The sequence below is a fragment of the Macaca fascicularis genome, chromosome 9 (genome assembly GCF_037993035.2).
Source record: "Macaca fascicularis isolate 582-1 chromosome 9, T2T-MFA8v1.1".
Lineage (NCBI taxonomy): Eukaryota > Metazoa > Chordata > Mammalia > Primates > Cercopithecidae > Macaca > Macaca fascicularis.
In genome coordinates this window covers 13,833,215-13,849,562 of record NC_088383.1, presented here as the reverse complement: position 1 = coordinate 13,849,562, position 16,348 = coordinate 13,833,215, and the positions used below count along the sequence as shown (strand labels likewise).

Here is a 16,348-nt window from a genome sequence, read left to right as displayed (position 1 = left end):
CCTAAAATGGCAACTGCCAAGTTTTGTGATCCCTGCAGGGCAAGGATTTAGTCATAGCACATCTCCCTAGGAGCTGCGTGCCATCTCGGGCTAACGCCCAGCCCGCCACCCACCCCGGACACTCTGTGGGGCTACAAGTCTGGCTGAGCATGGACGGAGCTGCAAGGCGCAAAGGCATCAAGGCGACTGCAAGAGGAATACAGCCCAGGAGCTGATAATCCCTTCAAAGAGCATGACTCTTAAAATAGTACTCATTTTTTTTTCTTTATTTTATTTTATTTAAGATAGAGTCTCACTGTGTCGCCCAGGCTGAAAGTGCAGTGGCACGATCTCAGCTCACTGCAAACCCTGCCTCCCTGGTTCAAGAAATCCTCCTGCCTCAGCCTCCCAAGTAGCTAGGACTACAGGCACAAAACACCATACCCAGCTGATTTTTGTATTTTTAGTAAAGACAGGGTTTCACCACGTTGGCCAGGCTGGTTGCAAACTCCTGACATCAAGTGATCCGCCTGCCTTAGCCTCCCAAAGTGCTGGGATTACAGGCCTGAGCCACTGCGCCTGGCTAATAGTACTGATTTCTAGTTACACAAGCAAAGCATGTACAAATACATGATCTGTGTAAAAATGTAAGCATTGCAAGTAAAAATACAGCTTCCTTTTCCTAACAGTAAAGACCCCTCCAGCCTAGGCCTTTACACACATATACATAGACCCTTAAAAAATAATTATGTGGGCATTTTAAAAACTGTGTGGTATCAGACTATAGGAATGGTGCTAGAACTTGTTGTTTTTTTTTTTTTTTTTTTTTTTTTTTTGAGACGGGTCTTGCTCTGTCACCCAGGCTGGAGTGCAGTGGTGCGATCTCAGCTCACTGCAAGCTCCGCCTCCAGGGTTCACGCCATTCTCTTGCCTCAGTCTCCCAAGTAGGTGGGACTACAGGCGCCCGCCACCACGCCTGGCTAATTTTTTGTATTTTTTAGTAGAGAAGGGGTTTCACCATGTTAGCCAGGATGGTCTTGATCTTCTGACCTCATGATCTGCCTGCCTCGGCCTCCCAAAGTGCTGGGATTACAAGCGTGAGCCACAGTGCTTGGCCAACTTGGTGTCTTTTTTTTTCTACTCGATAATATATGTTGGAAGCCTTCCCCCTTCCATCTTTGTAATCGCACATAGTGTTACATAGGGTGGATGGGCTGCAGTTTATGTAACTGTACTCTTATGAATGGGCCTTAAAGTCATTCCTACTTTTTCAGTGATCATCCTGTTTTGAACATCTGTGCATATTTTTCTAGATAGGTAATGAGAAGAAGGGAAAATGCGACTTTTATAGGTTAAATCCAGAATGAAGCATAACATTTTATGACTTTGTTCTCTGATTAGGAATTAGAGAAGGAATCAAGAGTGTCTTTAAGGAAAAATAATGGGCATAGAAACTGATCAGTCTAATAAAGTTTGTAGTGTTTGATCCATTCAAAGCATGTGTGGAACTGCAAAGGTTTCATACTATATTTGAAGATCTTTATAGAATCCTTCTGTATTTAAAAAATGTTGGCCAAGAAATTTTTGAAAAAGGAATATCCTATCACATCATGTATTATAAAACTAATTTAACAAAAGTCATATGGCATTGGAGTACTTATTAACCCATAGCTAAACAGGACAAGGTGGGTCCGATCAGACCTTAGCATACATAAGAATCCTAATAATACAGACGGGTAGGAAATTCTCCCGTATTTAATAAAATATGGGAGAATAATTGAAGTGTTACTTGGAAAAGCTTTATACACTCCCTTCATACCATATACCCAACTAGATTCTAGATAAACTCAGAAATTTGAAAAATTAAACCTTCAGTCAGTATGACATTTTAAAAAAACAATTTGGCAACATAAAGCCATAATTCAAAGAAATGTTCGTAAGTTCTAGTAATTTCACTTTTGAGTGTCAGTCCTAAAGAAATAATCCTGATAAAGAAAAAGATGGCATGTCAAATTCTTTAGAAAAGTACAAAATTCAGTAACAGCCCACAGACTCAACAAAAGGACTGTGGTAAAGAGTCATCTGAAATTATTACAGCCATTAGAATAATGAAACTTGGGTTGCAATGTTTTTATACCATGTACATTTTAGAAAGCAAAATTCTCACTAAAAGACACTGCGTTTCAAGAAATAGGATGTCAGCAAGATGACAAAAGAGGACTCTTCACCACTCATCTCCCATGCAGAAAATCAGTTTGCACAACTATCCCTACATGAAAACACCTTCCCAAGAGCTAGGGAAACCAGGTGAGAGATTACAGCATCTGAGTGTGGCATGGAAATAAGGACATTTCCACCATCACCTCTTCCCCAACCCCGAGCAGCACAGTATGGAGAGAGATCCTCTCCACTTGGGGGAAGGTAAGGGAAGTGAGCTCTGGACTTTGCCCCAGACCTACACTGGGCCTGCCTCAGAAAAACCCAGTGCCATGCAAGGGCCTCACAGCCCCAGACTCCAGACTGGTACCCTTGCACTGCGCATAAAGGCCTGCTCTGGCACCTGACCTGCCCAATGGACTTGGTCTCCGGGCCCAACCCACTAGCCCCAAGCTCTGGACTGCTTCCAGCACTTAGATGGCTTTCATAGCTCCAGACTTCAGGTCCACCCCAGCACCAGACAGGCCCCTGTAGCCTTACTCAGCAAGCCAGCAGCCACAGACCCAGCCTCCAGGCCAGCCTTGTGCTAGGCCAGTCGTCGTGGCCCCAGACTTCAGGCTTACTTCAGGTTCCAGACCAGATCTGAGCCAGGTTGGTCCACTTAGCTCCAGGATTTGAGCCCACCATAGTACCAGGTTGGCACCCCTGGCCCCAGGCTGGCAAATTTTTTTTTTTTTTTTTTGAGATGGAGTCGCTTGCTCTCTCTCACCAAGGCTGGAGTGCAGTGGCACAATCTCAGCTCACTGCAACCTCTGCCTCCCAGGTTCAAGCGATTCTCCTGCCTCAGGTTGGTCCACATGGCTCTAGGCTTTGAATCCACCATAGTACCAGGTTGGCACCCCTGGCCCCAGCCTGGCAATGCTTTTTTTTTTTTTTTTGAGATGGAGTCTCTCTCTGTCACCCAGGCTGGAGTGCAGTGGCGTGCTCTCAGCTCACGGCAACCTCCGCCTCCCAGTTTCAAGCGATTCTCCCGCCTCAGTCTCCTGAGTAGCTGGGATTACAGGCATGCGCCAATGTGCCCAGCTAATTTTTTGTATTTGTAGTAGAGACGGGGTTTCACCATGTTGGCCAGGCTGGTCTCGGTCGCCTGACCTCATGATCTGCCCACCTTGGCCTCCCAAAGTGCTGGGCTTTCAGGTGTGAGCCACTGCGCCCAGCCCAGGTTGGCATCTTAAGACAGTCTCCAAGCCTGCCCAGTGCCAGGGCAGCCCCTGCAGCGCTATTCTCCAGCAGACCAGGGGTTTAGGCCTGTCCCAGGACACTCGAGTGCTAGGCCTGTCCTTGAGGACCCAGGCTCCAGGACCACCCACTGTGAACCCAGGTTCCAAACCAGCCCCCATGGTTCTAGGTACCAGTTCAGCACTCATGGACCCAGGCTCCATACCTGCCCCAGGTCCACCCAGCAGACCCTGGTGCCAGGTCAGCACCCATGGTCCCAAGAGCAAGGGTTGCCTTCATGGACCGAGGCTCCAGGTCTGTCCCAGGGTCTGGCCAGCCCCTACAGATCCAGGGTCAAAGTCCACTATAATACCTTGTCAGTTTCTGTGGACCTAGGCTTCAGGCTGGCTTCCACAGTCCCAGTTAACAGGTTCACCTTAGTGGATCCAGGCACCAGGCCAGCCTACCCAAAGACTCCAGTAGCAAACCCACCCATGACCACACAAGACAGCCTGCCCAGAATCTCTGGAGAGGCTATTGGTGAAGGGCTTTCTGAAACAAAGACTGAAATAAATCTCTACTTCCTCAAATGTGCAAACACCAACTTATACCCACAAGAACAATCATGGAAAAATGACTTCACCAAAGGAACAAAATAAAGCAGCAGTAACTGACTCTAAAGATATGGAGATTTATGAGCTACCTGACAAAGAATTCAAAATAATTGTTTTAAGGAAGGTCAGTGACCCCACCCCACCCTACAAAATACAGAAAAACAACTGAACAAATCAGGAAAATAAATGACCCAAACAAGACATTTAATGAATGGACCACTAGACATACATAGAACATTCCATCCAACAGCAGCACAATGCACATTTTTCTCAGGTGCACACAGAGAATTCTCCAGGATAGATAATAAATTTAAAAACTCTGAAATCCTACCCAGTATCTTTTTTAACCACAATCCTTTGAAACCAGAAATCAACAACAGGAAGAATTTTGGGAAATTCCCAAATATGTAGAAATTAAGCAACATGTTCCTAAACACCAATGGGTCAAAGAAAAAAATTAAAAAATGTTTAAAGTGTCATGAGACAAATGAAAATGGAAACACTACATACCAAAACTTATGGGATGCAGCAAAAGCAGTTCTAAGAGGGAAGTTTATAGCAATGAATGCCTGCATCAAAAAAGTAAACACCTAATGTTACCTCAAGGAACTACAAAAAGAACAAACTAAGCCCAAAGTTAGAAGGAAGGAAATAATAATAAATGAGAGCAGAAAAATAATACAGAAGATCAACAAAATAAAGAGTTGGTTTTTTGAAAAGGCAAAATTGACAAACCTTTAGCTAGACTAAGTAAAAAAAAAGACGAATCAGGCCAGGCGTGGTGGCTCATGCACACCTGTAATCCCAGTGCTTTGGGAAGGCAAGGTGGGTGGATCACTTGAGGCCAGGAGTTTGAAACCAGCTTGGTCAACATGGCAAAACCCCAGCTCTACAAAATATAAAAAATTAGCCAGGCATGGTGGTGTATGCCTGTAGTCCCAGCTGCTTGGGAGGCTGAGGCAGGAGAATCACATGACTCAGGAGGCAGAGGTTGCAGTGAGTGAGCCAAGGTCACGCCACTGCACTTCAGCCTGGGTGACAGAGCAAAACTGTCCCAAAGGCAAAACAAAAACAACAACAACAACAAAAAAAACCTCAGATAAAATCAGAAATGAAAGAGGAGAAATTACACTGATACCACAGAGATACAAATGACTAAAAAAGACTACCACAGACGATCATATGCCAACAATTTAGATAACCTACAAGAAATGGATAAATTCCTAGACACATACAACCTACCATGATTAAATCATGAATAAACAGAAAATTTGAACAGAACAATAATGAGTAAGAGGATTGAATTGGCAGTAAAAAGTCTCTCATCAAAGAAAATCCCAGGATCTGATGGCTTTGCTACTAAATGCTACCAAACATTTAAAGAAGTATACTGATTCTTCTTAAGTTCTTCCAAAAAACTGAAGAAGGAATACTTCCAAACTCACTGTACGTGGCATCACTCTGGTACTAAAGGCAGACAAAAACACTATAAAAAGCCTGTTACAAGCCAAAAATCTCTAATGAACATAGATGCAAAAGTTCTCAAGAAAATGCTAGTAAACTGAATCCAACAGCACATTAATAGGATCATTTGCCATGATCAAATGACATTTATCCCAGGGATACAAGCATGGTTCAACATACACTAATCTATAAATGAGATACATCACATTAATGGAATGAAGGACAAAAACCTTATTATTTCAACAGATGCAGAAAAACCATTTGACAAAATTCAACTTCCTTTAATGATAAATTTTAACCAATTAGGTATAGAAAGAATGTGTCTCAACACAATAAAGGCCACGTTAGACAGACCTACAGCTAACATCGTACTCAATGGTGAATAGTTGAAAGCTTTTTCTTCTAAGATCAGGAATAAGACAAAGATGTTCACTCTCACCACTTCTATTCAACACAGTTCTGGAAGTCCTATGCAGAGCAGCTAGGCAAGAGAAGGAAATAAAGGGCATCCAAATTGGAAAGGAAGAAGTCAAATTGTCCCTGTGTGTAATGGCATGATCTTACACACAAAAAGAACCCAAAGAGTCCACCCAAAACTGTTAGAGCTAATAAACAAATTCAGTAAAGTCTGAGGATACAAAATCAACACACAAAAATCAGTAGTATTTATATGCACTAACAATGAATTATCTGGAAAAGAAATCAATAAAACAATCCTATTTACAATAGTTACAAAATAATAACATACTCAGGAATAAACTTAACCAAAATGGTGAAACCACTGTACATTGAAAACTGTAAGACACTGATGGAAAAAACTGAAGATGCAAATAAATGGGAAGATATCCCATGCTCATAGATTAGAAGAATATTGTTAAAGTGTCAATACTACCAGAGTGATCTACAGATTCAATGCAATCCCCATCAAAATCTCAATGGAATTTTTCACAGATATAGAATCATAAAATTCATATGGAGCCACAAAAGACCTTGAATAGCCAGGCAATCTTGAGGGGAAAAAAAGAAGCACTGTACTATCTGATTTCAAAATATACTATACAGCAATAGTAATCAAAGTGGGATGGCACTGGCCTAAAAACAGAAATCTACCAATGGAACAGAATAGAGTGCCAAGAAATAAATCCATGTGTATGTTCAATGGATTTTCAACAGAGATGCCAAGACAGGCAACGGGGAGAGGACAGTCTCTTCAGTAAATGGTGCCGGAAAAACTGAGTATCCATGTGCAGAGAATGAAATTAGGCCCTCATCTCACACCATATACAAAAATCAACTCAATGTTTAAAGACTTAAACGTAGACCTGAAACTGTAAACTACCAGAAGAAAACACAGGGGCAGAGCTTCATGACACTGGTCTGGGCAAACATTTTTTGGGTATGGCCACAAAAGCATAAGCAACTAAAGGGAAAAGATGCAAATAGGATCACATCAAAGTAAAAGGCTCCTGTCCAGCAGAGGAAATGATCAACAGAGTGAAAAGACAACTTATAAAATGGAAGAAAATACTTACACACCACACATCTAATAAAGGGTTAATAACCAAAAGAAACCAAACACCCAACAGCAAGAAAGCCAATAACCCGATTAAAAAATGGGCAAAGGACCTAAATAGACCTCTAGACAACATACAAATGACCAACAGGTATATTTAGACACGTTCAACACCACTAATCAGGGACATGCAAATTAAAATGAATATGAGATATCATCTCACAACTGTTAGAATGGCTATTATCAAAAAGACAAAAGACAAGTGTTGGTGAGGATGTGGAGTAAAGGGAACCCTTGTGCACTTGGTGGGAATGTAAATTAGTAATTATGGAAAATTGTATGGAGGTTTCTCAAAAAATTAAGAACAGAACTACTATATGATCCAGCAATCTCACTACTGGGTATACATCCAAAGTCAGTATGTCGAAGAGATACCTACACTCCCATGTTCACTGAAGCATTATTTACAATAGTTGAGATAGGGAATCAAACTAAGTGTCTGTTAATGAAAGAATTGATAAAGAACATGATGTGTATATACTCAATGGAATACTATGCACCCTTAAAAAAGGATATACTGTAATTTGTGACAAAATGGATGAAACTGGAGGATATTGAGTGAAATAAGCCAGGCACCAGTACATAGGATCTTATTAATATTTAAATGTAGAATCGAAAAGAAATGAGCTAAAAGAACCAAAAAGTAGAATAGCGGTTACCAGAGACTTGGAAGGAGATATTGGAAGACGCTGGTTAAAGGGTACAATGTTTCAGTTACGAGGAATAACTTCAAGAGATCTAATGGGCATCATGGTGGCTACAGTTAATAATGATACAATGTGTATTTGAAAATTGTTAAAAGGAGATTTTAAGTGTTCTCACCACAAAAAAAAAAAAATGGTAAGGTAATACATCTGTTAATTAGCCATTTCAGTGTATACATATTTCAGATCATGTTGTACACATTCAATATATATATAAATTTTGTCAATTTAAATATTTTTAAAATGTTAAATATAGTGTTTATAACCAGGTTTAAGAAATCATGCCAGTAAAATAGAAATGCTAGTTTTGAGTGATGAGATTATAGGTGACTTTTTCCCATTTCTCATTAGTTTATAATGTTCAAAAAACCATTAGCATGCATTAGTTTTACAATGTGTTATTTCATTGGGCAGTGACTCTGTTGAGTACTTACTGTGTGTCAGGCACAGTATTAGACTCTAGGGCTATGGCAGTAAAAACAAGAGATTTTTAGTCTAGTGGAAGAAAGAACAAATTAGCCATTCATAAGGAAATCCAACAATGTTATAAGCCACTGAAGAGAAGAAGGGTTATGAAATGGCCTCATTAGGAGAGGTGACTTATGGGGTGACAAGGGAACATATCTGCAGAGGTGACACAGGAACCAGGATGAGAATGAACCTGCCTTGCAGAGTCATGGAATGGCCTTCCAGAAACATGGAACAGCAAACTGTTGAAGAAGTCGCTAAGAATAACTGTGGTCATTTATAGAATGGAACAGTAATTCAGACATATTTAAAATTCTCACAGATAATATTCATGTCACAGGGGCTGACCGCAACTATGCACTGGGGAGGATTCTGTAATCTGCTGCCTTCCACATATAAATTTTGCCCTTGGCCGGGCTCTGTGGCTCACACCCATAATCCCAGCACTTTGGGAGGCCGAGGCGGGTCGATCACTGGAGGTCAGGAGTTTGAGACCAGCTTGGCCAACATGGTGAAACCCCGTCTCCACTAAAAATACAAAAAATTAGCTGGGGATGGTGGCGGGCGCCTGTAGTCCCAGCTACTCAGGAGGCTGAGGCAGAAGAATCGCTTGAACCTGGGAGGTGGAGGCTGCAGTGAGCCAAGATCGTGCCACTATATTTTAACCTGGGCAACGGAGCAAGACTCTGTGTCAAAATTTTTTTTTTTTTTTTTTGCTCTGACTAGTTATTGAAACTTGCAAGTTTGCAAGGACTTGTGCCAGTAACCAAGCCAGGAAGGACAATCCTTGAATTGGCAGAAACACGTATCATTGTGCTTGTCATCTGTTGTTTATAGGTTTTCCAATAATATTTTTACCAAATAAAATATTAACTGAGAATTTATTTGGGGACATATGGTTATTGACTGAGTCTGGCAATATGTAGCAACAACTGCAGTCGACATTGAATGGCTTTAAGGCATACCAAATACACCATACTTTTTCTCATTATTAGTATCTCTGCTTTAAAAAGGAAAACAGCTACATAGCAAGCGGCACAACCACATATGAAGCAAGGTCTTACTAAATCGCACCCCCGGCTCTTTCCAATCCAAGGAGAGTCAGCTCTAGGGCCACCTGTCTTGGTTCAGTAGCAGAAAAAAACCTGTGTCTGGGTTTGATAAGTTCTCCCAAATAAACAGACTCTTAGCTGAAGCAGGCCCTGGATGTGGCTGTGTGGACAAGTCATCAGTCTCTGAGAAGTAAACACGAACACGATCACAGCTCATAAATTCCCATCGCATTCCCCAGGAGGGCAGATGGCCAGGAGCCCTTGGGGTTTTCAGCCAGTACTGAGGATACCAGGCACACGCCCCAGCCCTCAGGAAGAAGGTGGAGCCTGGCCTTTCACTGCCTTTTTCAGTTGAAGAGCTGGAGACTGGCCCCTAATCACCTAATAGCCTAGACCCTGAAAAGTACCCCATGGAAACCAGCACTAGATTAGAGATGGGTCAGGTAGACAGCACCAATGGGGAGGGAGCAGGACAGCTTTGGCTCTGGGTCAGTGCCTGTCTAGGATCCCCCTCCTCGGGGGACCTGGTACCCTGCACTGTTAGTCCATGGTTCAGCTTCAGCCTTCCACTCTCCACAGCCTCAGTCCGTGGTTCAGCCTTCCACTCTCCACAGCCTCAGTCCGTGGTTCCGCCTTCCACTCTCCACAGCCTCAGTCCGTGGTTCAGCCTTCCACTCTCCACAGCCTCAGTCCGTGGTTCAGCCTTCCACTCTCCACAGCCTCAGTCCGTGGTTCAGCCTTCCACTCTCCACAGCCTCAGTCCGTGGTTCCGCCTTCCACTCTCCACAGCCTCAGTCCGTGGTTCCGCCTTCCACTCTCCACAGCCTCAGTCCGTGGTTCCGCCTTCCACTCTCCACAGCCTCAGTCCGTGGTTCAGCCTTCCACTCTCCACAGCCTCAGTCCGTGGTTCAGCCTTCCACTCTCCACAGCCTCAGTCCGTGGTTCAGCCTTCCACTCTCCACAGCCTCAGTCCGTGGTTCAGCCTTCCACTCTCCACAGCCTCAGTCCGTGGTTCAGCCTTCCACTCTCCACAGCCTCAGTCCGTGGTTCAGCCTTCCACTCTCCACAGCCTCAGTCCGTGGTTCAGCCTTCCACTCTCCACAGCCTCAGTCCGTGGTTCAGCCTTCCACTCTCCACAGCCTCAGTCCGTGGTTCCGCCTTCCACTCTCCACAGCCTCAGTCCGTGGTTCCGCCTTCCACTCTCCACAGCCTCAGTCCGTGGTTCCGCCTTCCACTCTCCACAGCCTCAGTCCGTGGTTCAGCCTTCCACTCTCCACAGCCTCAGTCCGTGGTTCAGCCTTCCACTCTCCACAGCCTCAGTCCGTGGTTCCGCCTTCCACTCTCCACAGCCTCAGTCCGTGGTTCCGCCTTCCACTCTCCACAGCCTCAGTCCGTGGTTCAGCCTTCCACTCTCCACAGCCTCAGTCCGTGGTTCAGCCTTCCACTCTCCACAGCCTCAGTCCGTGGTTCAGCCTTCCACTCTCCACAGCCTCATTGCTTTGCCCTGACGTCGGAAGGGAGAGCCTGACTTCAGAGCCCTTCCAGGACCAAGCACAGAGGTCCACAGAGCAAGGGGTAAGCTTTGACTGGACCAATGACCTATTCTTCCCTTGGGCAATAGCAAATACTCAAGACATGGAGCTTAAAGCGCTGATGGGGGGGCTCAGTGTACCTCACTCAGCCAGGGCTGGCATACCCACACTCCATGGTCGGGGCAGGAAAAAGCACGGCCCCCAGGTACCCCACTGGCAGCCACCGGTCAACTGCTGGGGATGGTGGGGAGAAGACATCATGAGGTCCTTTTGCCCTTCCTCCCCTGTAGCCTGGGATGCCACAGAAGCTAAGCACACATCAGAGGGCCGATGGTCACCTCTTTATCTTTACAGAAACCCGAGATTCCAGAGACCATGAATGGCACTCTTCCTTCCCAAAGGAAGCCTGCATCAGCCAGGCTGTAGTGCCCTCATAGCCCTCCTGCTGTTTTCATGGGAGAGAATTAACTGGCCGTGACTGGCTAAGGACTGAGGTGCCCCCAAGGAGGCTTTGACCAAACAAGCAGAGGCATCCAAGGTTGGAAGATGTCTTTCAGATGCTGTAACTCACAGGACCATGAGTGTCCAAGGACACCAGGTAGATGGAGCCTTGCACCTAGACCAGTGCCCCAGCCACTGTGATGTGGATTTTCTGGGAACCTAAAAAAAAAAAGTAGAACATCTTCCTTCCCACTTCACCTGGACGCCTTCTCTGCACTCACCATGGACAGTGGTCAGCATTAAGAAATCACAGTTCTGGCCAGGCCCAGTGGCTCACACCTGTAATCCTAGCACTTTGGGAGGCCAAGGCAGACGGATCACGAGGTCCGGAGTTTGAGACCAGCCTGGCCAACATAGTGAAACACCGTCTCTACTCAAAGTACAAAAATTAGCCAGGTGTGGTGGCGGGCGCCTGTAGTCCCAGCTACCTGGGAGGCTGAGGCAGGAGAATTGCTTGAACCTGGGAGCCGAGATCGCACCACTGCACTCCAGGCCTGGGCAAGACTGAAACTCCGTCTCTAAAACAAAAACAAAAAATCACAGTTCTTAGCCAAGGGTGATTTCAGTACCCTTCTAGCCCTTGCTAGTTCTAGAAAAAGGATTGAGAGAGTATTCCTTGACCTAGTGTTTCCCAGGCTGCTTTGTATCACAGACAAGAGAAAATGTTTGCAAAACTCCCTGGGAGAAACACAGGAGGCTGCTCATAACTGAGCAGCCTAGACACTCACTCTTGTTGTCTATTCTTGCTGCGTGTTGGAGATCTCCACCAGAGGCCGAGGAGATTTGGGGTAAAACAAAGTTAGGGAGGTTTAATGCTGGACCAATGTGCACAGCTGATCCTAAGCATTACATTAGAGAGGAAGCCATAATATGCAGCATTCCTGAACCTTTTTTAACCAGAGCCACCCTTTTGGTCCCCATGTAAACATCTCATGAAATGAGTGTCCTGGAGACTCCACTTTGGGAAACCTTTGTAGTAGATTTATCTGAAGACATGGCTTTATGATCTCTGTAGTGGAACTTAGCTAATAAACCCCCCTTTCCTCTCATGGCAGGCAATTCACCCAAGACAGCTCAGTGTTTCCTGGTTTTAATCATGGGCCATCAACAGGACTTAACCCCTGGCCATTTAAGATCTTGTCCCCCCCACCCTCCCTTCCCACATCCAGCTGCTACTGCAATCCAACTCTCAGCAGGGCTGGCCCTGGCCCCAGCTTCTGAAATGTGATCCCTTCTCCTGCATTTACCCAGGTTTTCCATCATCTAGCATCTCCCCTCCCAAAATGGATTTCTTTTTTCATCTGCGTCATGTCCCGCAATTCTTAAGGGATTTCGTATGGGGATGTACAAAATAACCTAGTCAGCAGGGGATGGGCAGGTGGGGGCAGGCAGAAAAGAAAATAAGGAAAATGCACCAAGTTCAGGGCTCCTTAAATCTAGCTCCCAGATCTTACCAGAACAAATGGTCAAAACTAACTTTCTTCTTTTTTCTTTGAGACAGTCTTGCTCTGTCGCCCAGGCTGGAGTGCAGCGGTGCGATCTCGGCTCACTGCAAACTCCTCCTCCCGGGTCAAGCGATTCTCCTGCCTCAGCCTCCTGAATAGCTGGGAGTACAGGTGCCCACCACCACACCTGCCTAATTTTTGTATTTTTAGTAGAGATGGGGTTTTGCCATTGTTGGCCAGGCTGGTCTCAAACTCCTGACCTCAAGTGATCCTCCCGCCTCAGCCTCCCAAAGTGCTGGGATTACAGGTGTGAGCCACCACACCTGGCAAAACTAACTTTATTCCTGGGAAATGGAGCTTCACAGGGATGATGGTGAATCCAACCCCAGCATTAAAAGGTAGCTCCAGCTTCTTCACTGGTTGTCCATTTTTGAGTCATTGAAAATGACTTGCTTCTATTTCAACCTGCATCCCTTCATCCATTTATTAAAAGTGCTTACTGCATGCTAAGTGTAGATGCAAGAATGAAAAGATGGAGCCATTGTGTTCAAGGGACTCAGTCTGGGAGAGAGTCAGGCTAGCCAACAGTTAGAGCCCTATGTGATAAACTTGACAGTGGAACCAGGAAAAGATGACAGGGCTCTTCCTTATAGGAAGACTTCAGGAGGAACCAGGGAGGCGTCACAGAGGAGGTGACTCTTGAACCAAGACTTGGAGAAGTAGAATGTCGTCATTTGGTTAAGGTGTGAGCTGTGGGTGAGCAGAGATTAGTGGAAGGAATTAGATGCAAAAATCATAAGACACTCAAGAGGACCTAGTATGGTGAGAGAGGAGTTCCAGCAGCAAAGGTCAAGCTCAGGTGCACAACAATCACAAAAGCTTCGTGTGTCCTTCATCCTACACCAGGTGCCACATCAGATGCTTTACCCTTATCATCTGATTTCATCTTCAGAGCAGTTCTAGGGAAGAGGCATTATTAGGCCCATTGTACACATGAGGTGACTTGAGCCAAGACAGGTTCATTGACTTAAGGGACACCCCACTGCCCGATGGTGGGGTTGAGTGGGCTCCCTGAACCGTGGATTCTAACAGGTATCTGGGTACGTGGAGTGTGGAATCCTTTAAGGCAGAATTCAGTCCCAGAGTTGCCTAACTCCAAAACCCCTTCCTACCCATGCTGCCTGGCTGCCTCCTCCCTGAGCAGCATCAGGAAGCGGACGCAAGAGAGGCTGCCATGGCCCGGCCCAGCTAGGCCAGGTGCTGCCTCATGGAAAGAGAACTCCTGCCCAACCTCTTCCCTGATCCATCTCCACCCTCCTCTTAATTTGCCTCCCCTCCAGCCACAGCCTGGGCATGAGCGTTCCCTTGGTTTGGGCTCTTGGCACCAGGGACGCAGCTCTTTTGACTTTGGGTGGAGCAGAGAACGAGCTGCCAAGCCACACGCAGCCAGAGGCATCTCAGGTTGTCCCTCCAGACAGTCCTCGGAAGAACTGCCCTGCTGTCACTTCCCAGCTTTGGGAGTTTTCTCAGCAGCTCTGGGCATCCTTCAGCCTGGTCCTGTCTAGTCATTCAGGAAACTGTTCCGCATGGACGTGGCTCTCCGCCCACCTCCTCACAGATCTCTGTCTCTAAAGGGTTTTAAAGGATGGAGGAACAAAGCTGCATTCCCAACCTGTTTATGGAAAAGGCCAAAAGACACTGTGGAGGACATGGGTGGAGGCCCAGTGGCTTCCCATCAAGCTCCCCAGAGTCCCTGAATCACGCAGATGATGAAGGAATCTTGGCCTCTGCCCTCCACTGGGTCAGAAAACACAGCGCCATGTCAACTTTTCAGAGTTAACCAACTGCAGGACCACAGCAATACCCTACAGACCCTTCTCCACACTGAGAGTTGATGTTCCCAAGCAGGGCACAGGGGCAGGCTCTAGGCGCATCTGTCCCATGTCAAGGGATGCATTTTAGAAACAGTTGGTCAGTCGTGTTGGGAAGAGCTGGTTTGTTAATTTCCACCTGGAGCCAGTTGCAAACATTGGCTGCAGTACATTGAGATGGAGTCAATGGGACCTTTAACAAGGATCATGGAGACCTTGAACCATGACCTGGCAGCCAAAGCCATCATCACAAACCAGCGTCTGAACGTGGTGGGAAAGGGGTGAGATGTGGGCAGTGAGGTTCTTGGGAGTCTCTGGCACCAGGTGTTTTTTTCAGTACCTTTGCCCTTCATCCATTCTTTGCCTATAGACCAGCTGCCCTCCAAACCCATCCAATTCCCACCTCCGTTTGCCTTGAGCCGCTCTTGAGATTAAGATTCAGCATCTCTTCCTTGTAAAGGGCCAGATTTTAGGTTTTGTGGAATCAGCTGTTGCAGCTACTCAATTCTGCCATTGTAGCACAACAGCTGCCACAAACAAAACATAAACTGATGAGTATAGCTATGTTCTAATAAAACTTTATTCACAAAAACAGGCAGGGGGCCAGATGTGACCCATAGGCCAGCGTTTCCTGATCACTGCTCTGGGTTTTCTTTTTCCTTCCTTCTCATTTTTGAATCCCGAGAACAGGAACAAAGTGTTAAAAAGGCAAGCTATTCATCTGTGTTGTTGCTTTTGGACTGTTCTTCCCTTATATTTTTACATTTCAGAAAGTACACTTTGTCTTGTCTTTATAGGTGGTTATTTAAATTAAAAGCAGCTGTGAAAGGCAAGAATCCTCTTGGTGACTCTTTGGTCTATCTGGTGCCATGAGATAGTTTTTTAAAAACGTACTGTCTTTTTGTTTAGCTTGATACAAACTTGCTATATTGCAGAATAACTGGGGAAGACTTTCTGCATCATACAGCACCAGGCACAGAATAAATGCTTCTTGCCAGAATGAATGAATACATGGAAGCCAAACCGTTCGGAAATGACAGAGGTGATTCTAGATGGTATCATGGATATAATTCCTTAACTGCTCAAGATGTTGATTGTGAAACTTTGTCACACCTGAGCTTCCCGGGGAACCCAGAAAACTTATACGAAGACTTCAGGTAGAGACCCGGGTGAAGAGCTCTCCGCGGATTTGTCCCGTAACTGGAGACAGGTGACCAAAAAAGGCCATGTTAAGGCCGCTCAGTCTCATGGATGCATAAGCACTTATCTTGCCACCCCTCCCCGATGGCCTGTGGTCCTAAGGATAGAGGGGGATTAATAACTAGTGAGCCTGAGTCAGTTTTGCTCTGTAACTTAGGCTGGAGTGTAGTGGTGCAATCATGGCTCACAGCAGCCTTGAACTCCCAGGCTCAAGTGATCCTCTAGCTTCAGCCTCCCAAGTAGCTGGGACCACAGGTGAGCACCACCATGCCGGGCTATTTTTTATTTTTATTTTTTAGAGATGGGGGTCTCCCTGTGTTTCCCAGGCTGGTGTCTCAAACTCCTGGGCTCAAGCAGTCCTCCCACCTCAGCCTGCCAAAGCGCTGGGATTACAGGCATGAGCTGCCACGCCCGGCCTAGTGAGCCAGTCTTGCCTGGTGATTTAGTCCTCGTGGCCAGGTGAAACCATCAGATGCTCCCTCCTCCAGCTCCCATGAAATACTCATGGGAAGTGTACAGACCGATGACTGGAAAACAGTCATGATAAAATGAAAAGGGGAAAAAAAATTA

The 16,348-nt window shown here is 45.6% G+C and overlaps 1 protein-coding gene across 4 annotated transcripts in view; it reads left to right on the top strand.

Annotated features, from left to right (window-relative positions):
* The window catches only part of CCDC3 (coiled-coil domain containing 3), a 149,645-nt gene that overhangs the window by 125,955 nt on the left and 7,342 nt on the right, over positions 1-16,348 (top strand). Inside the window, exon 3 of one of the 4 annotated variants that reach the window (XM_074001029.1) lies at positions 15,514-15,650. The exons of the other annotated variants lie outside the window; for them this stretch is intronic. Coding sequence (XP_073857130.1) covers positions 15,514-15,585 — 72 coding nt within the window. The 3' untranslated portion in view covers positions 15,586-15,650. Of the gene's footprint in view, positions 1-15,513; positions 15,651-16,348 lie in introns of those variants that run through there. 4 annotated transcript variants of the gene reach the window in all.